At 46.0% G+C, this 25804-nt stretch overlaps 1 protein-coding gene across 1 annotated transcript in view; it reads right to left on the bottom strand.

Annotated features, from left to right (window-relative positions):
- Window positions 1-11460: 11460 nt before the first annotated feature.
- The window catches only part of CCND2 (cyclin D2), a 29793-nt gene continuing 15449 nt past the window's right edge, over window positions 11461-25804 (bottom strand). The window contains exon 5 of the mRNA XM_069490077.1: window positions 11461-16937. Coding sequence (XP_069346178.1) covers window positions 16788-16937 — 150 coding nt within the window. The 3' untranslated portion in view covers window positions 11461-16787. The remainder of the gene's footprint in view (window positions 16938-25804) is intronic.

The following is a 25804-nucleotide window of genomic DNA, read 5'->3' as shown; positions in this document are numbered from 1 at the left end:
TTAACTAGGTAGTTATCTGTGAGGGTGGACGCAGAAAGCAACAATAAGATAGACTGTGGCCATACCACCCTGAATGTGCTGGATCTCATCTGATCTCAAAAGCTAAGCAGGGTCGGGCCTGGTTAGTACTTGGGTGGCAGAAAGATAAGATAAAGTTAGGACTGTGAGGGGGGCATATAGACTGAAGTTATGAGGAAACAGAAACCATAAATAAGTTTGAGAAACGTTTACAGAGGAGAGGGTAAGAACAAGCAACAGTAATATAAGAACAAAGTAGATACACAGACACAGACATAAGTAAGTAATGCAAAGAGTACTTGGTCGCTAGTCCCTTGAGCTGCCATGGTACCACATGCCTGGTAGATTTTAGTTTTTACAGTAAAACCCCTTTTTCTTTAAGGTGGTCTAAGTGCATTTCTAATGCCTGAATAAAAATAACCTTCTACTTTGTCTCATTTAATACTCAACGATAACTCTGCAAGGTAAGAGTTATTATTTCTGTTTTACAGATGAAGAATTAAGATACAAAGAGATTAACTAATTTCCCATCTTTTAAAATCTCAGAACTGAGTTTGACACCAGGTAAATGTACTCCAGGTAGTATCAAAACTTATAAACCATTAGAGTAAGTGCTAGCTCTATTTCATTACTTCCCTGGCTCCTAAGTAGAGGCTCAGTTAAAATCTGTCAAATGAATGAATGAATGAGGAATATATATTTTGATCAATAGTCAAATGACTCATACATCTACCAAAAGCTGACATACAGGAGAGGGTTATTGTTTTAGGAGAAAGTTAGAAAGTTATAAAGCACACACCAATATTAATTTTTAAAATTATCCAAGAAATACATTTTAAAAACCAATGTATTCATAAACTTTAAGAATCAGGGGGAAAACAGGTTGAGAAATGAGGCATCTTTGAAAGAACAGCCATTATCCTGAATTATTCATGCAACAGTTCAGGGATTGCCCTTCAGCTTATAAAATGAACAGGGAGTTCACTTAAACTTTAGATAGAAGCTAGAAATAACTACTGATATACTTTTGCTGACAATCTATCAAATCACATATGCCTCTTTTTTTTTTCAATGAAAAATGATGCTTTCTGGAGGCACATCACATAATGGAATTATGAATTAATTTCTCTTTAATGCTATATGTGTGGCATGGATCAGAAAGAATCTTTGGGCCACAGTCATTCAGGTACCAGAGTTGACAGACATGTTGACCTTAACACAAGAATTCATGATTGCTGAGGCAGGAGATGAGAAAAATTGAGGGTCTTGAACCAGTTCTTAGTTGCTTCCTTCATTCATTGTCCAGAGCTACTCACATGGCCCTACCTAACTGCAAAGGTGATGGGAAATGTGGGAGTACACATGAATGTTTAGTGAGGAGGCAATGCCATGAGTGCTGTGCATGTTGGAGTATCTCAGGATTCTGCCCTTGGCATTCTTTCTCCTCAACCATGAATTCTCCTGGATGATCCTACCTGGGGTATAGGCTTGTGTATTCCCCCAACCTGGACCTCCCCTGAGCTCCTCATTCATTCATCCAGTTACTTACTCAACATTTCCACTGGGATCTCTAATAGACTTCTCAAGCCAACTTTGTCCACAAAGAATCTTTGATTTTAACCTCCAAAGACAGCTCCTCTTCAAGTCTTTCTTATCTCAGTAATTGGTAACACCATCTATTAATACAAGGTTGCTCATGTAATCCTTGATTCTTTACCTCAACCTAACCTTCCTGATCAAATTTGTCCTAGATTTCTGTAGGCTTAATAGTGCAGTGAGTACTGCATACTCTTGTTTTCAAATAAAGATTTAACTACACTAAATTTGATTTTCACTGAGGATGAGACAAGTGTAAAAAGCCTGATCTACTTGGAATGTGGGAGGAGAATGTGGGTTGGGGTCAGTTCTCCGGGCCTTAAAATACTTTCAACAATAGCATTAAGAATGAAATTAATCACATTGTGACCAAAAGCTGGCCTGCTGTTAGTCAGAGTCAGTGAAATTTGCATTCTTATTGTTTATCATTTTTTAAAGTTGAAAGGCATTTTTCCCTTAGGAGTTTTCTGATACTAATATTAAAATAGTTGTAGACTTAAATCTCTAGAACGTCAAAGATTTTTAAAGGTTTACATCTTTGAAATTTATGGGCACTTGCTTTGTGGACTGATCCATAGTCATTTCATATAAATGTTTTGTGTGTGCCTGTGAATAACGTGGACTGATTCGTTACAGGATGCAGAGTTCTCCATATGTCTGAAGCAAGCATATTCATTGTGTTGTCCACATCTTTAATAGGAAATAAATAAAAAAGCTATCCATCTGAAACCCTAAAAAAAAAATTTCCATGAGCTCTGTCACCAAATTATGTCCTGAGGCTGCCACTGCTTCGTGGCCTTCCAACATCCTAGGTTGAGCCCCCATCGCCTCTGTCCGGAGATGACTGTGGCAGCCTGTTGACATAGCTCTGCTGCCTCTACTCTGGGACTCAGCTATCAAAGTGATGTCCCTACAATCACATCATGTCCCTCCCTTTCAAAAAACTTCTCTAGTGGATTCTCACTGCAATTAGAATAAGATCCCGATTCCTGCAAGGCCTACGTGATGTGGCCCCTCCCTGGATCTCCAGTCTCCTTTCTCTCTTCACTCCCCCTCCTCACCTATCTCCAGCCATCAGGGCTTCTCTCTGTTCCCAGACCAAGTCATGTTCATTCCTATCTCAGAGTCTTTGCGTTTTCTGTTCCTTCTGCTTGCAAAGCTCTTTCCCAAGCTAGTTGTGTGACGGTCTCCTTCTCAGCCTCAGGCATCAACTCAAAAGTCCCATTCTCAAGAGAGCTTCCTGCAAGCAAGGTAGCCTGCCCAGTCTTGTCCACCATCCTATTTCAAAGCACTTAGATCCAAAGTGATATCATTTATTTACTGTCTTTACAGGTTCATTGCCTATCTTTCTCCACTGGAGTATAAATTCCTTGAGGGTAGGAACTATCTTGTTCTCTTCTATGTCTTCGGTACCTAGAATAGTACCAGATACATTGCAGGAACCCAACCAATATTTGTCATCATAAATCATATTCTTAAAAATATTTAATGATATGATAACATTCCGCTGATATGTGATTAAATGGGGGAAGGAAGGGCAGAAAACTGTCCACTGCGAGCCTGATTTTTAAGAAAAATACACGTTAAGAAAAAGACAAGAAGAAACATGTCATTTATGTCAAGGATGCCTCTAGTTATATGATTAAAAATACTTGTTCTGCTCTAGTACTAAAGGATTTATTTCCTGAGTTATATGCATGTAAATAAACAAGATGCCTTTCACAAACAAAATTATCTGGTGGGTGGGTGACAGAGAACATATATTGTTCCATACATGTGGTCACTCGTACATATAAGGCAAGCCAATTTACTATTACTATTTAATAGAGTTTAACTTTGAATATTAAAAAAAATCTTAGTGTAGGGATATGTGTGTTTGTTTTGTTTACTTTTAATTATGTCAGTTTCTGATTCTAAGATAAAGCTCTTTAAGACTTGCCAGAATAGAGACGAGGGGATTCTAAGACTAAAAGTGGACGGACAAACTGACATCACATAGCACAGACAAAGAGTCTTCAAGACCAACTGAGAGCTGTGGTTTGTGTAATTATGCAAGTTATTTCTAACACCACTACTTTGCTTTTTCCTTCTATTACTGTTAAGTTGGAATTGTAGTGGTTTATGCAGACTTAATAAAAGAGAATGTCTTGGACTTTAACTGGCAGGGATTTTCTTGCACCACCCACTGTCATAATTGATTACATGCTGGACCCTGATGGAAGGACAGAACTTCTAGGCCAACAGAAAATCACAAATACATGGTAAACCATCTGCTTTGTTCAGCGACTGAGAGATAATAATGTGACCAATGATCCAAGCAAGAAGGGACTGCCAGTCCAACTGTGCCCAGTCCTCCATCAGCTTGATGTCTGAAGGTGGAGGGAGATTTGTGTTGGCAGCCACTCTGCCAACATCTGACATCTGTCACCAATAGCTCCCCATTATTACTGGTTCCAAAAAAAATCATATCTGCCAGTCAAGCAGCTTTCCTACTGATGGACAGTCGAACGATGCCTTCTCAGCCTGCCGTGCTTGTGAGGAACCCCCTTTCTTTGCATATATGCATCCACTAATCCCTTTTCATGCCTTGCCTGTTAGCCTGTCGCTTAGCGGGGCCCGAGAATGGCAGCAGCGTGAGGGGATATAATGAAAGTTGTAGGTGCTTACGGTTTCACTGCTGTGCCATCGCAAGTGGTCTCCTCATCAAGATCCAGAGAAAAACCATGTTCCGCCTCCGCCTCTGCCTTTTTGGGAAAATAACATTTGCCTTTAAAAAGAAGTGACATGGTCCTTGATGTGTTTGCATATGTTCAGCTTAGCTGATTCTTGTTCGTGCTTTGTATGTATTAGGCACTTTGCATAGACCACCTCATTTAATGCTTTTAATAATCCAGCAAGCTTTCCTATTTTATAAAACAACAAGCAGAGGCTCAGAGATAATGAGTGGCATCCCTGGGGTTCAAACCCAGATTTTCTTGCTTAAGTAAACCTTTTCCCATCACAGCATCCTGACTCAGAGGATTGTATGTAATAAATAAATGTATGATACAGTCAGTGATATCTCAGGCAAGTAGCAAGCGTCGGGAGATATTGATCGCAAAGGCCAGGGCTCTCGCTTTTGCCAGAGCCTCGACAGAATGCTAAGGAAAAGAGAAGACCTTTAGGTCCTAAAATCCTGGTGTCCTGGCCCTAATACCTAGGAAGTGCCATATGAAAACAAATTGTATCTTCATTTTGAGTTTACAGTGACATATGAAAAATGTAAGTGAGTGACTGCTTTTAAAATATCTGAAGCATTGAGACTTTTCAAGAAAGCACCAGCCAGTATGTCCAGAGGCTCACTGAGCTGAGCAATGAAAGGAAACCTGCAGAGGCCGAGAGTTCTCTTGCACTTTTATGAGTGCATTGCCGGGTGATCCTAAGCACAGCATTCGCCCCGGCAGGGCCTCAGGTTATTGCATCCAGGTAGGATAACAGCATTTGAAATATTAATCAGCATTTCCCCTCCAATATTTTTCCCCTACATTTGTGGGCTCTTCGTGCCATGTCCCCTTTTGCAAGTCAAGGAAGATAACCACAAGGAGCCAAGGAAAAGAATATCTCTTCCTGTAGGATGATGAAAGGAAGCTTGACACAGCAAAGGTTTGGGAGACTGTGATGAGAAGAACAAAGCTTACCTGCTCTGGAACTAGAAGGAGTCTCTGGGCTTAGTGGGGGAGGGAGGAGGACTCAAGAATGAATAATAAAAACATAGATATTGGTGGGTCCTTGAGGAATAGGGACAAATGGAGATGTGATTTTTTTTTTTTTTTCAAGACAGGGTATTGCTCTGTCGCCCTGTACTCAGACTGGAGTACAGTGATGCGATCATAGCTCACTGCAGCCTCTAACTCCTGGGCTCCCGCCTCAGCCCCCCAAAGTGCTGGGATTACAAGCACGCACCACTACACGTGGCTAGATGTGAATTTTTTTTTTAAGTGACATAGTTTGGGGGTTTGGGAGGAAAGCAGAACCCATGGTCCTTTCCCAGGCAGAGCCCTGGAAGGTGGCAGGAGCCCAGAGAGGTAGTGGCCATGCAGTACACCCAGACAGAGCCTTGACAGTCCCTTGGCCCCAAACCCCAGCATGGTGTAGGAACAGCATAAATTTGTTGCATCTGAGAGTAGCATAAACATCATGTAGAAAATCACAGTTACAATCTCTGCAGTTTTCTTCAAAATATTTCAGGTTGGCTATAGCCCAGGTGCTATAAGCAGTCTTATTTTAATCAGTTGGGTTGCTATAACAAAACACCATAAATGAGGTGGCTTAAACAACACACATTTATTTCTCATAGTTCTGGAAACTGAAAGTCCAAGACCCGGGTGCCAGCATGGTCGAGCTCTGATGAGGCCTCTCTTCTGAGATGCACACTGCTGACTTCTTGTATCCTCACAGTGGGAAGAAGGCGAGAGAGCTCCCTGGGCTCCCTTTTATAAGGGCATTGATCGTAATCATGAGGGCTCCACCTTATGACTTAATTATCTCCCAAGGGCCCCACCTCTTAATACCATCACTTTGGGAGTTGGAATTTCAGCATATGAATTTTGAAGGGGGCACAACATTCAGTAGGTAACACATTCTAATCAAGAATTTATAATTTAGGGATGCTCTACTGGTGTCCTAACCAAGAGATCTACATCCACAAGAACTTCTGTTATCTGTACCTTGCTGGATAATGGATACTTGACTAATTGGTATCTTGAATTTCAGAAATGAGATTTTATTGGTGAAAATAATGGCCTGTCAAGTTTGAAAGGGACCTCACTGAAATCCAGATAGATGTATTGGATTACTCAGGCATCTTGGGGACATTCCTCACCTCTGAATGAACAGAGTGAGGCCCCCAGGGGGACTGTGTCCACTGGGTTCTGCTGAGCCTGAACTCTAACAATGCTGTGTCTGGCCATGGGATTAAGAGGCCTCTGGTTGTTGTTACTGACTCTACAGGTAAAATGATCCTACTTTTGGATATCTGCCTTGAGGAGGGAGCCTTTTAAGCAAGGTGGCAGTGAAGACAGAGCCCTGGGCTGTCACAGGTGGTATAAGCTGTGTAGGGCCCAATGCTTGTTTGCTAAACGTCTGTATGCATGTGCCTCAAAATTAGTCAAAGACTTGATTTCATTAGAAGTTAACAGCAAAGTTGTGAGGAAGGGACTAATCCTCACCCACTTTCAGTTTTTAGTGGCTACAAATATCGACCCAAAGAATTTAAGAATTTACTTATGTTGGTATGCAAACGTCCTCGATGACCAAGGGGCTTTGCAGGCATGAACTGGGGAATCCTGTCCCTACACCTTGCTTCTCAGTCCCCACCCACCCTGAGTGCTGGGGCTAAGCAAACCCGAACTGGAAAATGGGAACAAAAACTGAGAATGGCCTGAGATTCCGATTCTTCCAGTCAAAACTTGAGTAGGGGAAAATAGTTACATTCTTGCACATGTAATTTCACGAGTGACACATTTATAAGCACACATACTAGGAGAAACCTGAGCAGAATTACTGTGACTAGCCAAGGGGCAAGGTAAAAACGCTGGGAAAGAGGATGCTATCTCCCAGGTATAAATCCACAGACAAACTCACCTTAGATTGTAAGGCTCTTTGCTTTCTTCTTGGACTTTGTCTTCATTGGAAGATCATCCCCTGATAATTTCAATAAGTGATATCATCGTCCAATCCACCCCACTGGGCTAAGTCTCACTCTTTCAGCTCAATTCTCAGTAAGCAAAATATGAATCAAATAAAGTAGCCTGGCGTGGTGGAAGATGCATGACATTTGAAGTCAGCCACATTTGGGATCCAGCCCTGGCCCAACTCCATGCAGTGAGCAGAGCGAGCCGTGTGACCCTCCATTCACTAGGCCACAAAACGAGGCATCAGATTCACCAGAGGGTTGTCGGAAGTACATGAGAGGCCTGTGAGAAGCCCTTTGAGAACTACAAAACACACTTAGCTGCTGATTATCTAAAAGTCTCTTATCTCAATGCCGTAGCTTGGCAGTCTTGACTACCTAAAAGATTAATACCTGCCTGTAAAATTAATTTCTTAAAAACCTGTGCCTAGTGCCTCTCTTGCTCTCTGCTTTAGCCTGTGATGACAGCTAACTTTATCAAGTGCTGGCAATATGCCAGGCACTGCTTTAGTGCTAAAATGAACCAACTCACTTAATTCTGACAACAGACCTAGAGGAAGGGACTGTTACTGTTTAACCCCATTTCATGGATAACAACACCGAGCCCCTGAGTCTACTGTGAGTTACCGGGCAGCTCAGTAATGTGCCCAAGGTTACGAAGCTCTCGGAGGGACTGGCAGGGATTCCAGAGCAGGCCAGTGCGCTCAGCAAGTCCTCCTCTGACTTCTTGTTTGTTTCTGCCATTAGCCATTGAGATCAAGGAAAGTGGGGCCACGTCCCTGGAAAAGCAGGTTCTGAAGACACATTGCTGAATGGGGTGTTCGCACAAGAACGCCGGGCCTGGGACCAGCCCTCGTCTGTTGAGTGAGTAAGCGGTGCCCGGGAGCCCAGGGGGAAAGGGGATGATGGATGGTGAAGTCATGATGTTGAAGGGATGGGTTGACTGAAACATCGCCACAGAGATTTGCACTTTTTCAACAGATCTAGACATGTCACAGTTTGTCTTCTCATGGGGTCATGATGGTGCGGTGATAACTAAAAATAATTCCCAGACCAAACCAGCAAAACCAGGAAATCTGATCTGTAGCCGCCAAGCCTATCTGGGCCCACCTGCAGACCTCAGGTGGGGCTGAGCAGTGGGGTCTCCAAGGAATTTCAAATATCTGGCCCAGCCCAGTGGGGGGTGGGGTGGGGTGGGATTATTTGATAACTAAATAACCCATAAAGAGATAAAGGAGATTGCAAAGGCTCATGAGGAGAGGAGGTCTTTTTCCACGTGGGAAGGAGAGGCCGTGGTCCTCACACTGAAGGGAGTGTTCCAGGCCTGGTCTGCGGGAAGAAGGCTGGGGGACGGCTCCACCTGGGGCTTGCCGGCTCCTGCTTCCTCCCCAGGGAGGTGAGGCAGACCCGGAGCAGGCGGGTGAGGCGGGTAAGGAGGGCGCGGTGGACCCCTAGCAGCAGCCCTTGCGCTTCGCAGGCCTGTTGTTGCCAGGATTTAGATTTCCCAAGAGTAGTTAAAATCCTGACTTTTCTGTGAAAGCTCTCATCTTCTGTTGGCAAGCGGGTCCCAGACAATTTGGGTCGCCGTGGGAGGCGAGCTGCTGAGGTCTGCAGGCTGGGTCTGGCCGCAGGCTGCCGTTCCCGGGCCTGGCGCGGGCACCAGAGTCGGGAAAGGTGATGAGTCAGCACCGGCCGCCCAGATGGAGTCAGAGTGCGGCGGCTGCGAGAGCCAGGTGAGGGCACTGCCGCCAGGTGTGGCCGGGAAAGGCCTGCCCCCTCCCCCAGGCTGCCCGCCCGCTGGCGGGGGCCTCCCGGCGTCCTGCACCCGGCCGGCTCCCGCCTGTGGCATTAGTGCCACCTAGCGGGCGTCACGGGAAGAGCTGCATGTTTTAAAGCTGCGTTGACTCTGGCAAAGCTGACGGTCACTTAGCAGTGCCGTGGGCTGAGGGCGACGTAGACGCCAGAGCCAAAGCAAATCGTCGCCAGTGAAATGGAAGCCACGTTTTGGATAAGCCTAAACCCCAAGCGTCAGTGGGATGATGAGCTGGAGTCAGAGGGAAAGAAGCTAGGCTTTGTCTCGCTGTTTTCTCAGGCCGTCCAGCCTGTCTGGCGGAGTCTGTGGCCGGAGCCGGGGAGCGCCCCCACTGCGGGGGAGGCCCCAGCCCAGAGAGAGGAAGGCCGCCGTCGTCTTGGAATGGCCAGCCTTCTTCCGTTACGCCTCCTGAGAAATCCCAGATCAATGTCTGCGGCTGCCCGTAGCCTGTTGCACAAGGGTGTTTACCCTGTTTAAAATCCATGATGTTGTGTGTGCTCTTCAAGCTGCCTATCTGAATATTTTCCTTTCATTTGAAAAGTCACCTCCCATTCCTTTATTTTTGGAAAAGGTCAAACTCTGTTTCTACCGTTTCCAAACTATGTTGACCCCCCAGGAACATCTCAACAAAAGTGTTTTTCTAAAACTGTTCTGTCTCCTCAGGAAGAGCCCCTCCCACACCTTAGCATCCCTTGACCCCATACTCATTTGCTAGACCTCTCGGCAGCTCCATAGGCCTGTGTGTGTTGTGTCCTCAGGGAAACCTTAGGCCGGGGGCCTGGGTTTTGTGTTCCCCGCCTTCCTTGAAGGCCCCGTGAAGGTCCTGCACACATTCATTTTGATACTCAGCCTTCCTGCCCGCAGTCAGCATGTTTGCTGTTGTTATTGCTAGAAGGGCAGGAGAGAAGTTCCGGTGTAGTGTTCAGCTTTTGGGTTACTTGGTTCATGACAGTATGTTGAGAATATTACTGCTAAGCCAACTGGAAAGTTTAATTTTGGTGATACCTCTGCGTATAGAATAACATGTCCAGATCTCTGGAAAATCATTAGAAATGCAAAAGCACTTCCTGGAGCAGACACAAAAGATCGGGGATTTCCGGATCTTCACTGCATCTTTAACTTCCACTGTCAGGGCACTTTTGTTTCAAGTCTGTGGTTTTCCAGTTATAAGATAATCTGGGTCTGAAAGAGCGTGTACAGGGCAGTTAGATTTGTCACCAGCCCTCTTGGAGCTTTGCCTGTGCAGGGTGGTGCTACCGGGTGGCAGTCTGGAGAGGGAGCGGAGTTGTAGTGCTCTTAACAGATACACCCACACGGCAGAGCAAACAGATGAAGGGGGAGGAAGGGAGGGACTTCTGGATGTGAGGTTGTGCAGAAAAGAATTCCCAGGATGGTTAAGAGTAGCAACCAGAGGCCCTGGAAACTCCCAAGAGGCCAGCAGACTTCACTGGGCAGAAATCCAAGGAAAAAGTTACCCCTGGTTGTCTCTAAGAACGGTGGATGTCAATGGGGAATGGGGACAAACGGGAATTTCTAGAGTCCTTATAAACTTAAAAGTCATATTAAGTGGAGTTACTTGAGATCAACAGGAATATCTTAATCTGAACTTTCCCAATGACCAGTTTTAATCTTATGGCTTGCAACTCAGGTCAGAATTAAAAGGGAAAATAGCCTTCAATGCCTTTGAGAGATGGGGAGCTATGCATTTTTATAGTAACATCAAAATGGTTATTAGGCCATTGCCTTCTGCATACCTGTCACTCCTGGAAAGAAGCTGGTCTGAGAAGCTAAGATCCAAGAGCAGCTGGGCCTAAGGTCTGGCAATTTGTTTAAGTGTTAAGGTGACTGTCCCATCCCTGTCCCAGACTCTACCACTCCAGACTCCACCAAGACTCCACCCAGACCTCAGAGGAGGGATGCAGGGAGGATGAGGAATCAGATGGGAGCCAGGGAAGCTGCAGGGTGGGGTCCCCAGACACTTCCAGAATGTGGAGGGAGCACTGCAGGCACTGCTGCCTCTGGCACCTCCTGTGTTGGGAGCTGCTCGCTCACAGGAGTGGGCAGCTGGCAATGATCAGGGCTGTCCTCTGAGGCTGGTCATACACCAGCCATTTGCCCACCTTAGGAAGGGGACTGAAGCTTCTAGTTTACAGTCTGGCTGCAAGAGTGGCCCAAAAGAAAAAAGGCAAGTCAACAATGACTTATATTGTCATAACACAAAGGCACATTTAGATTCTGTTCCAGGTTAGCATTTGTATTTTATGCCACAACCAATGTGTCACCCACAGAGTTCTGACATGAGACAGGTGTATTCCATTCTGAGGACTGCTGGGCTATAGGCAAGTCAAAAATGGCCAGAGAATTTAGGTCAAGGTGAGTTTATTGTCCAAATAGCATAACCTAATTGCATCCAAAACCATTTTCAAATCCATCTTCAAACTAGTCAGAAGAACAGGTTATTTTTAAAAATCACTTAACACTGAACAGATAAGACCTCTTAAAAGGCAGCTGACTATATCATGTCACCATCATAGCCAATACAACATTTTTTTGCCATACTTCCTAAAAACCTTTTTGTTTACACTGACCATGCTACTTTAGCACTTTCTAGCATCCCGACCAAATAAACACCCACACCTCTTATAGAGTACATTGTGAGAGAATAACATTGACTGGATATGGCATCACACTCATTTTAAAGCAAAAAAAAAAAAAAAAAAAAGAATAAAAGAAAGAAAAAAAGTCCATGATGAGAAACTGTAACTGAGAGAGAGAAGAGAGAGAGAGATCTGAGGTACATGGTACAAGGGTAATGAACATAATGGAAAAAATCCAATGGCCCAGTGATCTGCTGGGGATTTAAGACTTGGCCAGCAGTAAGAACTAAAACCAATTAAAAATAAAAATAGAAATTTTTTTTTCAAGGACAGGCACCTGTCAAAAGACATTGGATACTGTAATGGCTACAGTCAGTAAGGCACTTTTTTCCCCCAAAGTAGGCTGCAGGCACAGGACTGACCGCCGCAGCGCCAGCACGCATGTGTACGTGTGCTGATGGCTTCTTGAAACCTGAGCCAAGAACAGGGTCTGATAACCCAGCCAAGTTTAAAAGCAGAGACACACAAATGTAGAATCATTCTGGCTGAAATGACTATTCTGGGTTGTTCAGAATCCAGAATCATTAAAAGCCATGTGGTGTGAGGAAGTAATAAACATCCTCTGGAATCTTCCTACCCTATTTTGGTGCAAATGGACGGCTGCCGCATGAACAGCTCTTGAAAATTGCTCCAAGTCCACACCAATAGAAGCTGCACTCATTCTATAGCTACAGAGGGTCTGTTGGCTTAAGGGGACTTTACTGTCTCAGCACTATTTTCCCTTTTAAAGCTATTCTCAAGGTTGGACTGTCTCAAAGATAAAGAGGAATCCTTTTGGCTTAGAAGCCAACTGGCTTACTCAGACTTCCTCCTCATTCCTACTTCCATTTCCCACACTATCAATATTATCTTCGTGAACTAGAAAATCAATTATTTACATGACATAAGGTGCAAGTCTATTTCTTCTCCCAGCCCTGTCCCCTGTGGCCCATGGAGAGAAAATTCCCCTGCCCTCTTTGAGAAAGTCATCCAATCCTGCCTAATGTTCTTAACCTGTCTGTCCCAGAGCTCCCAGGGCACAGTCTGGAGAGGCCCTGAAGGTGCTAGACTGCAGGAAAGCTGCAGCTCCCTCTGAAGAGTCGCCCATCCTGCTGGCAAAGGGACGCAGTGTGATGCTGTCAGGGTTGTTTTCTCCCCTGGCGTTGCCACTTAAGCCTCCGAGCCAGCCTCCCCCTGACCTGGCTGATAAGAGAGGCAGAGCCTCCGGTATAGAGCACATAGACAAGGGTGACCAGGAGGTGAGACAAGGTGTGCTCTTCAGGGGCTCCTGGGGAAGTTCATAATAAAGCCTCTTACGAGAGCAGCCCCTTCTCCAAGGAAGAGCAGCCCCTTCTCCAAGGAGCTCGCCTGTCGGCACAGTGAGGTGTTCTGCTGAGGGAACCGCCCCTGCTTTCTCCTGCAGGCTTCTTCGCTGTTACGAACCCGCATGGAATTTAATTATGCTTAGCATATATTTTTGGCATACTAGGATTTCTTCCCCCTAGGATTTGGCCAAAATAGGGGAAGGATCAAAATTTGGCAGGCTGGGGGACAACGTAGCCCCCAGTGATGGAGAAAAAACAAAGAAGAGGAAGAGTAAAGAAGAGAAGACAAGACAACAAAGTAGAAAAAGACCAGACTAGATTTGGAACTCCTTTAGTGGGAGGGGAGAAATAGGAAAAAAAAAAAAAAAAGAGCAAGTTCAAATCCATGGGGAGACTTGAACCCCTCTGGAACAAAGAACAAGGAGACCAAGATCCAGGGAGAGGGCATCAGTCACTTGAACAAATCCAGGATTCCTTCTTCTGTTTAAGCGGGAGCAGGCAGAAAAGCCAAACACCCAGCACCTCCGGCAGCAGCCCCACACCCACATCACACTAGGCCTCCGGGACAGGAAAGAAAAAGCTAGAAGGACCCAGGGGCCCCGGGGCTACAGAAAAGTGGAGAGTTACAGACTGCAGGTGCCTGTTCCTTTCCTCATTGGGTTCTTCCACTTGCTGCTTCTGTTTAAGCTGAAGAGTTGGTCACTGTAAAATGAATTTGCACCTCATTTTCTCTTTAGGCGCCACAAACTCCTGGGACTAGGCTTTCCCCATTCTGCAGGACTCCTTGGGGCCCAAAATAGTGTGCTATGCAAAGTGGGCTCTTGATAAAACACTGGCTAACTTGCTGGCTGCTCAACTTTCCTCATCAAAACTTCAGAATTCACCATCCACCGTCCCACCAGAAATTCCCTAGAATTTTAGGGTCATGCTAACTCACAAAGTCCTGAACCCTTCTAAACACACTTCACAAGAGACTGACTCATCTGGAATTTCATCTCTGCAGAGAAGCAGCCTCTTTATCTGCCTCCAGCTACCATCCCATACCCATCTGACCCGTTTTTTCTATCATGCCAACTCAATGTGATTTAAAACCTGAAAACCATTTAGTGCTTCAGCAGAGGACCTGGCCTTGCACAGTCCTTGCCTGTGCAGTGAGAGACAGAGGAGGGGGAAGAAAGCACCACCAACGCTGCACGCTGCAGATTCACCTACCCACAGATTCAGACCTAGGAAAACTTCGGAGATGATCCTGGACTGGGAGTGTCCAGGCCAGGGAGCGGAAAAGATACAAGGGAAACTTCCAAGATGAAAGGGCCCCACGCAGATGAAACCCCTGCATTTGAAAAAGCTGCAAGATGAGGATCTCCAAACAGCCTGCTGGAATTCTTTTTAGTCTGTTTCCTGATACCTGGTACCTAAGTGCAAATTATGACTTCGTAGTCCACTGCATAAATGTTTGTGTTGAATGTCTGCCTTGTAGGGGAGGGAGGATCCCTTGGTTCAATGTATTTTTTCCATCATGATGAGGATACTGGAGTCACAATGGGAGCCTGATGGCCTTCATGACGGAAAAGGTCCCCGGGGGTGAGACCCTGGGTCAAATCCACCCCACCTTCCATCCGAGAGGGTCAGCACCCCCACCGGCTCGCCTTGTCTGTTCCTCACACTAATGGGCTCCCAAGCAGAAACTGTACGGCTGTGAGGTATTATGAAACAAAAACGTGAATCACTGTCTTTTGTAGTTATTGATTTTGTCCAGTAAACCTGAGGTAAAGAATACTCTGTCTTTGAAGAATGTGATCAGAGGAGAAAAAAAACCCAAAAAACCAAAAAGAAAAAACAATCATGAATATGCTACCGGAAGAAAACAAACTATGGAAGGGCTTTTCCAGTACGAAGAACTCATATCTCAACCATCTACTTCAGGACTTGGAATTTAAGCAGTAAAATAATATATTATAAAAATGTTTATAAAATAGCAGCACACTCTGTGAAACATTACAGCTAGGTACTGTTAATGTGAATAAGGATGAACGATCTTAGCTTCTTAGCAGCGCAAAAAAAAAAAATAATAAAAAAACTGAACAAAATAAAATGAAAAATAAGAGACCCTTAGATTTTTCTCCATCTTCATCCCTCATACTATGAAACAAGGCAGAATCTGTGTATAAAATAATTCTTCAAAGTAGCCCTGTTCTGATTTTTTTTACTTAAAAAAGGCAATATTTTAACAAATAGCTTCATTACCTGTCAATTACAATTGTGCAAAAAAAAAAAAAAAAAAAAAGTTGTTGCTCCAACCTCTTTGCTAACTGAATGCCTCTAAGAAGTGGAGAGGAAAAAAAAATTCAAGTACGCTGAATACAACTTTGCAATAAAATTAACAAAAAACGGAAAAGGGAACAAAATGCCACACCTGATGTTCAGCCATCTTCCTTTGCACCAGCAATAACTTTTCTTTCCATGTCCAAAGGAGAGTATATAGATAGGAATTAAGATCCTTCCGTGCCATAAAAATGGTAACATCTTTGTTTTTAGGCTTTTCTGAGGAATGTTGCGATGGGAATGTCAGCGGAAAGGGGTGTCTCTTGAGTTCTGGTAGGGGCACCAGAACTATGTACCAGAAAATGTCAGATACCGGAAGTGAATGGGGACCTAGACTGGGGCAGGACAGGAAGGGACAAAGAGAAGAGGGAAGGAGTATTCAGCATGATTCGCATAAACCATCCCATCTATCCCTCGGGAACAATTTTTCAAAGTGCTTTTCGAATGGAATGGTTTATAACAATGCTAAACTGTGGACCAGACATGCCAATCAGCACCAAAAATTAGTTTTTCCTAATAAGGGATGCCAAGGTCACATTACCCTCTTGAATACAGTAAGAGAAAAGATTCCATTCCAGATCCCGCCCTTGGTCTCCATCTGCCCCCATTTCATCTGAGTTTTGGTTATGGCCCATGGCTAAATGTCCCCATTAGGTAACAGTATGGTGGTGTCCGCAACCACGTTTGGAAGAAGAAGCAGGAAGGATATCACAAAACGTGAAACTCAGGAGCCAATCGCCTGTGTCCAACTGGCAAAATAAAACATTTTTTTAGGTAGCAGCTACTGTAGACGGCAAAAGGACATAATGCAGAGATCCAGCAACACTCCTGACTTAGTAACGGTGGCTGAGAGCAAAGTTGCTTCTACGTCCAAAATGGTTCGATCATGTTGAGAGATTGTTTTGTACTCCCTCCCCATGGTGTCCCTACTTATTACTAACTCCTTCTTGAGTTCATTGCTTTGCAATCTAATCATGCCATAAACGGCGTACACAGTTCCTGGAAATTATACTAAAACGGGTGTATGTGCTAGTTCATAACATGAAAAAAAAGTCTCCTCTAATTTGTTCCCATATTGCAGGCGTACATACTTTCTAGCTACTCTGCAGGTTTTCCTGTAAGCATTTTACTATTACTTTTATATAGTCAAACCATAACTGTTCGCATATACAGGGGATTCCCTTATGTTGTACTTCGAATAGGCACCAAATGCTTTTAATTATTCTGTTTTTATAGGACTTTTTTCTCTCACTTCTAAAAGATCTTTAAATATGATCTAGGTGGGGGCAGAATTTTTTTTTTTTTTTAAGTTTCATCCTAAAACACAAAGAACAAAACATAACCAGAGAGAAGGAGAGAGCAGATTATGAATGCGCCTCTCTCTTTCGGCCCGACTGGCATCCTCACAGGTCAATATCCCGCACATCTGTAGGGGTGCTGGCTTGGTCCAGTTCATCCTCCGACTTGGATCCATCGCGCTGGTCCTGGCGGTACTGCTGCAGGCTATTGAGAAGCACCGCCTCGATCTGCTCCTGGCAGGCTTTGAGACAATCCTAGAGGAAGAATAGTCCAGACCAGAGCTGTTAGCAAGACAAACAGGGCACACAGCATTTTATGAAGAACACATACATAATCCGGCTTGCGTAATTTCATGCTAGTTTTCCAGTACACACAAAGGTGAAGTAAAGGAGAAATGTTCTTGAGGTGCCATGGAATCTCACTATTCCAAGTGGGGTCCCCAGGCTGGCAGCACTGGCATCACCTGGGAGCTTGGAAACAGAATCTCAGTCAACCTCAGACCAAGCTAATCGGAATCTGTGTTTCAACGGAGCCCAGATGATTCATACTCTGAGAAGCACTGGCCCAGAGGACGGTCCACTTACGGCCTGCACTGCCTGGTTGGTAATCAGATGCCTTCTGCCTGGGGAAGTTGCGAGGTGGCAGAGAAAAGGGAAGGCCACTGGAGATGCTGCAGTATTAGCAAACTCAGCCCCAAGGGATAGATAAGAAGGCAGGCAATGGACTGAACTGTGCTGACCCTCACATAAATTGTGTAAGTCCTTAAAAACAAAAAATCCCTGATTGTCTGCTTATTTACCACTTCCTTAGCTCTCATAAGAATACAATGCAGAATGTTTACAAAATTCTGGATGCCCGAGCTGTCTGACTTGGGAATAAACAAGAACATGCACTGCATTGCTTTAATATTAGTCTATATTTGGTAGGGGAAATTCAGAGTGTGTTTGCTCCATGCAGAAGCGTCTCTTAGGTGGGTGGCATGGAATTCGATGGCAAGGCACAGGTGTCACTAGGAAAGGACTGTGGCTCACACTGGTAAGTGGGCAAAAGCTGAAGTCCTGCTGCCAGTAGGTATTTTCCAGCCTCTGCCCTCTGCCAGGCTGCCTTTCTTCACTCTCTTAGGAAGCATATACTTAAGGAAAATATGCTAAATTGAACCTCCCTGTGTCTTTCCGCAGTTTAATATACACTTGCCTTTTGCAAGTGTTTCACTGTGCAATTTTCACCACCTAAAGGATACTATCTTGCCAAGCACTAAAGCATTCTTTATTTTCCAAAGATCTAAAAGTTGGAATCAACTACCAATGCACAAAATTTCCATACCCCTAAATTTTCCTTTTCCTATCTCTATCTCTCATCTATTCCACATTTCAAACTATGGCTTTTTTTTTTTTTTAAGAAATAATTCTAAAAGCAGCACGACAAACTACAGCTTTTACTGAAAATTAAGATTAGGAATGACAGCACACTGAGATCTAAAGGCAGAGATGAAATATCACCTGGAACTTACAGTAGAATAAAGAAAAGAGGGAGGGTGGTATTTGCTGCCCACCCATCACTCTTGCAGGCAGCGGCTAAGTTATTTAACTTTTCTGATCTCAGCTTCCCCATCTGTAGATTAAGGATAGTAAAACACTCAACGAGTCAAGAGCAACTGAGATAATGTATGTGTAGTGCTAAGTGGCAGTCCAATAAATGATCAGTACTTATCACGTATAATGACAAATCAGCCCTGGAATCCGATTCTTTAGATTTTTTTAAATGAGGTATGGATTAGCACTCGCTCAAGACAGGTGAAGGGTCCGTTGTGTGTCCGCCACTGGGGAGAGTGCTGAACAAGACAGATGTGACCCGGCAGTGGCGGTCTCTGTGCCACCCTGAACAAAGATGAGATGGAGTCAGACACAGGCAGACAAGGACCAGCTGACATCGCTCAAACTTTTCTGTGGCATCTCCTGGCCACATCCTCTACCCCATGAGACCCCCTTAACTAGTGATTAGAATCTCCTGGGCCTCGTCCACCTCCTCCCTGCTGGGCTCTTCCCACAGTCCCTCTTCCAAGGCCGATGTGGCATTGTGTGCTCATGAGTCACTACTTGCTAGGTGGTAATGACTAAAGGTACAATGTTTCTGGGTGCACTTGCATTTCAGTAGCAGATGTTTGAAAACCTTAAAGCCTTATCATCTAAAACAATTAATTTTAAACACAGAATGAAAGCTAATGTGGGGGTGAACATGTAAGGCCAAAATCGACTATAGTCAAAATGACTGTGGACGTCCGTAGGAAGGTCCTACATCTGAGGTGGACAGTGAGTCTCACACCGTCAGTTTCTCTTCTCAAGCTGGAAGAGACAGCTCTTTCTTCATTTGAGCAGCAAGTGAAGAGCTGATGTGTTCAGAGGGGCCGTGCTGTAGCGTAACAACCATCTTTAAGTGCTAGAAGCATCGTGGTGTGTGAATTGCTCACCCCACGAGACGTGGCAGGGGCTGAGACGGGGACAGCGGCACCGCATCTCACATCCCATGTGCCCTCCCTCACCCACCGCACAGACTCCCTGAGTGGAATGTTGGGCCTCCGAATTTAAATTCATGTTATTTTCTTCTTTCCTCTTTATTTTTCTTGTAATCAACTAAATTTCCAAAAAGTGAACACATGATGCTCCTATACCATGCTTCAGAAGGGGATGTTTAAAATTTTTTTTCCAGGAGGCAGGGGGAATGAATCAGAACACTTCTATATCATAGAGGTGTTAACTATATGCTTGCCTTCAACTGTATACTTGTTCACAGAAGACAAATCCTACCCAAAGCGTAAGGCCTAAAAGCTTTTGTTATCTAAGAAGGATGGGCCAGGTGCGATGGCTTGTACCTGTAATCCCAACACTTTGGGAGGCTGAGGTGGGAGGATTGCTTGAGCCCAGGAGTTCGAGACCAGCCTGGGCAACATAGTGAGACCCCCATCTCTACAAAAAACTAACTGGGCATGGTGGTGCGTGTCTATAATCCCAGCTACTTGGGAGGCTGAGGCAGGAGGATCACTTGAGCCCAAGGTGGAGGTTGCAGTGAGCTATGAATGTGCCACTACACTCCAGCCTGTGTGACAGAGTGAGACCCTGTCTCCAAAAAAAATAAAATAAAATAATAAAATAAACATTGAAAAGGCGGCAGGATTCTCAGCTGATTGAGGGACTGTGTGTGTGTGTGTGTGTGTGTGTGTGAGAGGTGTGAACAGACAACAGCTCTGAACCATTAAATTAAAAAAGAAATACTGTTAGGTGTCAGCAGTGTGATGTGTTTGAATCACAGAGGCTTGACGTGGCACAGCCCTGGGTGAATACTTCCTGACGTGCAGTGTGTGTGGACCACCTTGCTCCTCGACAAGAACCGTAGCGCCTCCGCCAGTCCTGCCTGCTTTGCTTCCTCGCAGGCTCTGTTCTGGCCCCACAGTGAGATAATCGGGGGCAGTGCACCTTCTGCCCCAATAATGTGCCATCAGAGCATTAATCACCCCAGAACGGTCCTCCAAATGGGGAGACCAGGCTGCAGAAGGCTAAAGAATTTGACTTCAGGCCACGTAGAGGTTCCCTTTTGGGTCACCAACGTTCCTACTTTTCCTGCTATCCAGCCTTCCCTTCCAGCGGCCTGAGACCTTAACAGAACCGTCCTGAGAAAACTACAGGGAGGACTGGGACATTCGGCAGTCACCTCTCCTGGAATTTGAGAGCCATGAGACTCGAGATAACATGTGCAGGAAGAGTCACACTGACAGACATTCCAGCCAAAAACGTGTACACAGGCCGTTCCCAACAAAATGGAGGACGATGTCACAGATTTCACACAAAGTGCACACTCTCTCCTTTCTTCAGTCAGCCCCACTCTACTGTCAATCCAAATCACACTGACCACGCCAGCTCTTGTCCTTGACCCTCTGACTGGAAGAGAACAGGATGACTGAGGCGGTCATCCTGGGGATGAAGGACCCCGAGTCCCCTCCCCTGCTCTCTTGTAGACTCACCTGTGACACAGCAGGATGCTTAACCTCTCTGGGGTCTCCACCTAACCCTCCTTCAGGTTCTACTTCCCCACAACTTGGCAATTATTAGTTCCACTTTCAACTACACGAACCCCTCACTCTCAGCTCAGCAAGATGAACAGCTTCCTGAGGGCAAGGGCCTGTCTTGCACAAATACTGTGGAGCGCTTCCCTGAGGTGGCAGAGAGAAAAACCAGGATCCCCTTCCTGGAGACATAGCTCACTCACTGCACAGCAACACCCTCCTTTGTCACGGCAGGAATCCTTCTTGGATTCCCAAGGGACACGCGGACTCTGAGCTGGTGGAGAGTGAGGGAAGCGGAGAGCAGAGCAGCGCCGTCACCTGCAACCACAGGTACCTACTCCACAGAGCCCCCTTCTTGCCCAAAGCAGGAGGGCGGGAGAATGCACGGGACTGGGTGGGGGCAGTGACCTGGAGGAAAGGAGACCCCTGCCTCACATCCAACCAGGCTGCTTCTGCCAGGGGGTCAGGTCGAGAGAAGAGTGAAGTTAAGAGTATTTCCAAAGGGGCAGGATGATAAGACAACACACACAAATAACCACAGAATCGGACAATTTGGAGGTCCATGGGGCATTTGGAGATCAAACAGCCAAATGCCCTCATTTTCCAGCAAGGGAACTAAAATAAAGCCTGGAGAACTGAAGTGGCTTGCTCGGTTAAAAGCTGAGCCTGGCTTTAAAAAGGCCAAGCCTCTAATTTCAGAACTCTTTTTTCCTGTATACCTCTTTTTCTAGGCTCTAGGTAAAAACATACAGGCCAAAGAATCTCTAAGAAAAGGAGACGCAGCTCAGTAGCTGGGGGCTGGGGCAAGGGAAGCGACCGCGCCTCCAATCAAAAGATGCTACGTGCATGCAAAGTGCAGCAGCTCCTAAGACATCAGCTTTCCGGCAGCCTCCAAAAGCACCAGCCACTGTGTTAAGATGCCCCAAATTAAGCTGATTAAAAGGGAAGCCATAATACTCGTCTGTCAGCCTGGACAGGTGGCACTCCACAGCGCTGGAGGTCGGGCACACCTCCAAGTGCTATGATGATAGGCCCCCCTCCCTCCTTTCCTCCTGCTGCCCCCGCCCCCAGTCCCAGCCCTGACAGCAGTGTTTGTGATCTCCAGCTCGTACAAGGGCCTCTGACTTCCTCTGCTTGCTGGCTCGAGCTCGGCGCCCTGCACCCTCCTCTGGCTCCATGAATGGGCTGACGGAACTCCTACCATTAGCCCTCAGTGTCACTGCATCACTCTATTGTCACCACACACGCACTGCACTCAACAGGGGGACAAAGGGCTGAATGAGCCCCAGACCCGCAGCCAACTCAGGCAGAGACAACTTAGGAAACTATCTCATTCTTCCTTTCTTCACAGGCCGTTTGGCTTATTTCCTTGCATACCAAATGAGGCCCGGAGAAAAACGAGGCAGGAGAGGGAGGCATCAGCTCCCAATTCTATTCCACCTCCCCCACCCCCGCTTCCCCTCCAGCAAGGCTCACAAGGCTCCTGACCACAGGCCTGGAGAGTCCACCGCGGACACAGCCCCGCACAGAGCGGCCCATAGAGTGAGGTACGCTGCCGAGTGTGCCGGCACGTCTGGCTCAGGAGGCGGACACAACACTGGGACCCGTGAGTCACATGTCATCGACATTGAGACGTCTTCCGCTGCACTGGAATCGTTTTTTTATAGCCCACTGACAACCAGGACCGTAAGCTGCCAGGATGAGCCGAAGGAAGGGACTTCATGGAAACTTCTCTGGGCAGTATTTAAGAGTTCTGATGTAACCTAGCCAGACAAGGATCAGTATAATGACCCGATGACAATAGTCTGTATCTGTTCTATTCAATATCTTCCAGTCACTTCCCTTATGGCCTGCAAGCCTCAATTTCACTTTTCAGTTGGTGAATTTGTGGAGCTGTGCCGTGTGAAAATGGACTGACCTGCTCGAAGATAAAGTCAGGTCAAACTCAGGATCCTGACATGTAACTAATGTTTAAAAAAAGACACAGCTTTCCAAAGGACACAGGGCGGCCAGCGAATCAGAAGCACACTCGAAACCCATCTGCCTGCGCTTTGTCCTTCGCTCCTTCCTCTCTCCATCCCTCCCTCTCTTCCGTGTCACCCCGACGACTCTGCCAGGGGCTCTGCAGAAAGAGCTGAGTAAAAGCTCGGTCTTATTCAAGAGGTTCTATAGACAAGGAACAGTGAGATAAATGCTGGCACCGAGCCCCAGTGGAGTGCAGAGGGGACGGAAGAGGACCCGATCGGCCCAAGGAAGCAGGACAAGGGTCACCGAGGACCCAGGACAGCGCCTCCCACCCCACCCTGGGCACCGGAAGCCCCAGTAGAAGTTCCCCCACAGCCAGAACTGCCCCTCTGGCTGGTGTCTGTTTTTAGCAACTCTTACGACTGGAAGGAAAAAGTACTTAAAATATACCACCCTCTGAGACTTTTATTCCCTGTAAAACTGTCAGGCTCCTCACTCAGCTTTCTCTTTGGAATGAAGCGTTCCGGTTTATTTTGGCAACCAGACGGAGCAACAAAGACCGACTTTCTCAGAGCCGCACGGGCCCCTCCTATCAAAGCTATCTGCTGCCGGCCAAAGAGCCAGAGAAACTCGTCTGGCGTCTCACACGAATCCAGGGGACCCTCTTTCAACAGCTTGATCCCTGACAATCCGTGGCCTATCACCCAGAGCGCTAGAGAACACTGTAAGTTTGAAGAGATCATAAATAACAAGGTGCCAGCGCAGAACGGCAGGGACTCCAGGGGACACTGTCAGCAGTTCCTACTCGTCAGTGCACTAGGGCCAGGGGGCAAAACGTGGGCCAGTGCACGTGTGCATTTGACTTCTCCAAGGGAGACCTCATGGCAAACTTACAGGCATTTCATAGCGTGACCTGAGGACGTTTTACATACATCACACATACATACGCACATACATACATATACATACATCTATAAATGTATGTGTGTACACACACATGTGTATTTTATCATGGCAAAATGTACATAACATCAATTTACCATTCTAACCATGTTTAAATGTACAGTGGCATTAAGTTCCTTCACACTGTTGTGCAGCCACCAGAACTCTCCATCTCCAGAATTTCTGCATCATGCCAAACCGAAACTCCATGACATTGAACACTAACTCCTCACCCTCCCCTCCCCCCGGGCCCCTGGTAATCTTTACTCTACTGGCTCTATGCATTTGACTATTCTAGCTTCCTCGGATAAGTGCAACCATACGGTGTTTGTCTTTTTGTGACTAGCTTATTTTCCTTAGCACGATGCCCCATGGCTGATCCATGCTATAGCCTGTATCAGAATTTCATTTCTTTTTAAGGCTGAATAATACTCCGTTGCATGTACATAGGTTTTGTTTCTCTATTCTGATGATTCAATGGACATTTTCTGTCACCAGGTTTACTCTGCTGGGAGGCCTGTGTTTTACACTAGTCCTATGAGCTCCTTCTTTTGAGTTGATTTCCTGCTGCATTTATAGCTCATGGCACATTATTTAGCCTTCATCCATTCACTTACATTCTTCATTTGCTAGGAGAGTTTTGCATGCTCTATTTCTCCGCACAATTGCTAAGTTCCTTGAGTGCAGGAACCTCGTCTTCTATTATCCACGCACCATCTATCCACCCCAACATCCAGCATAGGGCCTGAGGAACATACCTTGCTCACTCCTACACCTTGTAACAAAGTAGTCTGCAACAACCGAGGCTTCAGTAAATACTTCCAGAAATGAATGGAGGGTACACGCTTGAAATATGCCATTTCTTGACTCGTGAAATGGTAAACAGAGCTCACCCCTGTCCAAATGCTAACGCATTGCAAATTCTAGTCCTTTTACTTTCCTTCACTCTGAGCTTTGGCTCTTTGGAGAAGACAAGCCGATGGATGGCAGGGGACCGAGCACTTGTGGAGTTACCTGCACACAGGGCGGCTTCAGCCGTTCCCCACGAACACTCGCAGGGAGAGGGTGAGCAAGCCCCTGGGGTACTAGAGATAAGCATGGAACTTAGTGTGGTCTCAAATTTTTACTTGAAAAAGTGGCATGAATTTTACATTCTACTCTGTTCACGTTTGGTTTTTAATGTTAAGATGTTTGACTAGGCCCATTGGTGTGAATGAGGCATGTGTGTGCATTCCCAGTAAAGAAACACAGTACGTGCCCATTATAGAAACGAGGTACCAACTCAACAGCTGCGGTGTACAGGAGGACACAGCCCAGCTGGCTTCGTATCCATTTAGCCCAGTCTGACAGCTGACTTGAAGGCACTGGCTACATGGTATCTGAAAAGGGCAAACAGTGTCTCCAGTATGAGATGACGGACTGATCTGCAGTCTGAAAAGCAGGGCACAGTGCAAAAGCCTCAGTGGCAACCCCCAGGAGTGACTTCTGTCCATGTGAAACCAGTAAGGGGGACAAAGAGACGTGGTAGAAGGCTGGATGCCAAGTGGGGTGGTCCGCCCATCAGAGCAGGTCTATAAATATCTGAAAGAGGTTACCATGCCTCAGGGGCCAACCTCCTGTCCCCGACATTTCTGCCTCCAGGGGTTGAGGAAGGGCTTGCCTTAAACTGGCTGGGAGTCCTATTTGTAAGGCAGCCTTAATAGGAGACATTCAGAAAAGGAAGGAAGCGTACCATTTCTATAAATATTAAGTTCTATCCACGATTTTTCTCTGGAGGATTAGAAAAGCGTTCTTCATGCTGCACTGGAGGGGTCTTTTCAATCTGTATTTTGAAGCCCTTGTTTAAAAAACATATGTTTTGGAGCCAGCATTTTAAGAGCGTGTCTAAGAACCGTTTCAGGGCCGGACCCTGGACTTGTTCTGTCCAGCCCTTCAGCGGCCTCCCGGTGCCGTCTCTGAGCTGGTAACAAATACAGGTGGGGGAGGGGGAGAAGGCCAGCGAGCCGCAGCCGTAGGCCCTCTGAGGTTTAACCTTTCCCTCAGGCATTCCACGCGGAGGCCTCCGCTGCAGGCCTGTAAGTCACATGATCCCGTAACTCAATAAATTCCCACATAGGGCATTCTGAATCCCCCTGGACCATCCGGAGGGTGTCATGG

The sequence above is a fragment of the Eulemur rufifrons genome, chromosome 16 (assembly GCF_041146395.1).
Source record: "Eulemur rufifrons isolate Redbay chromosome 16, OSU_ERuf_1, whole genome shotgun sequence".
In the NCBI taxonomy this organism is placed as follows: domain Eukaryota; kingdom Metazoa; phylum Chordata; class Mammalia; order Primates; family Lemuridae; genus Eulemur; species Eulemur rufifrons.
This window is presented reverse-complemented; position numbering and strand designations above follow the sequence as displayed.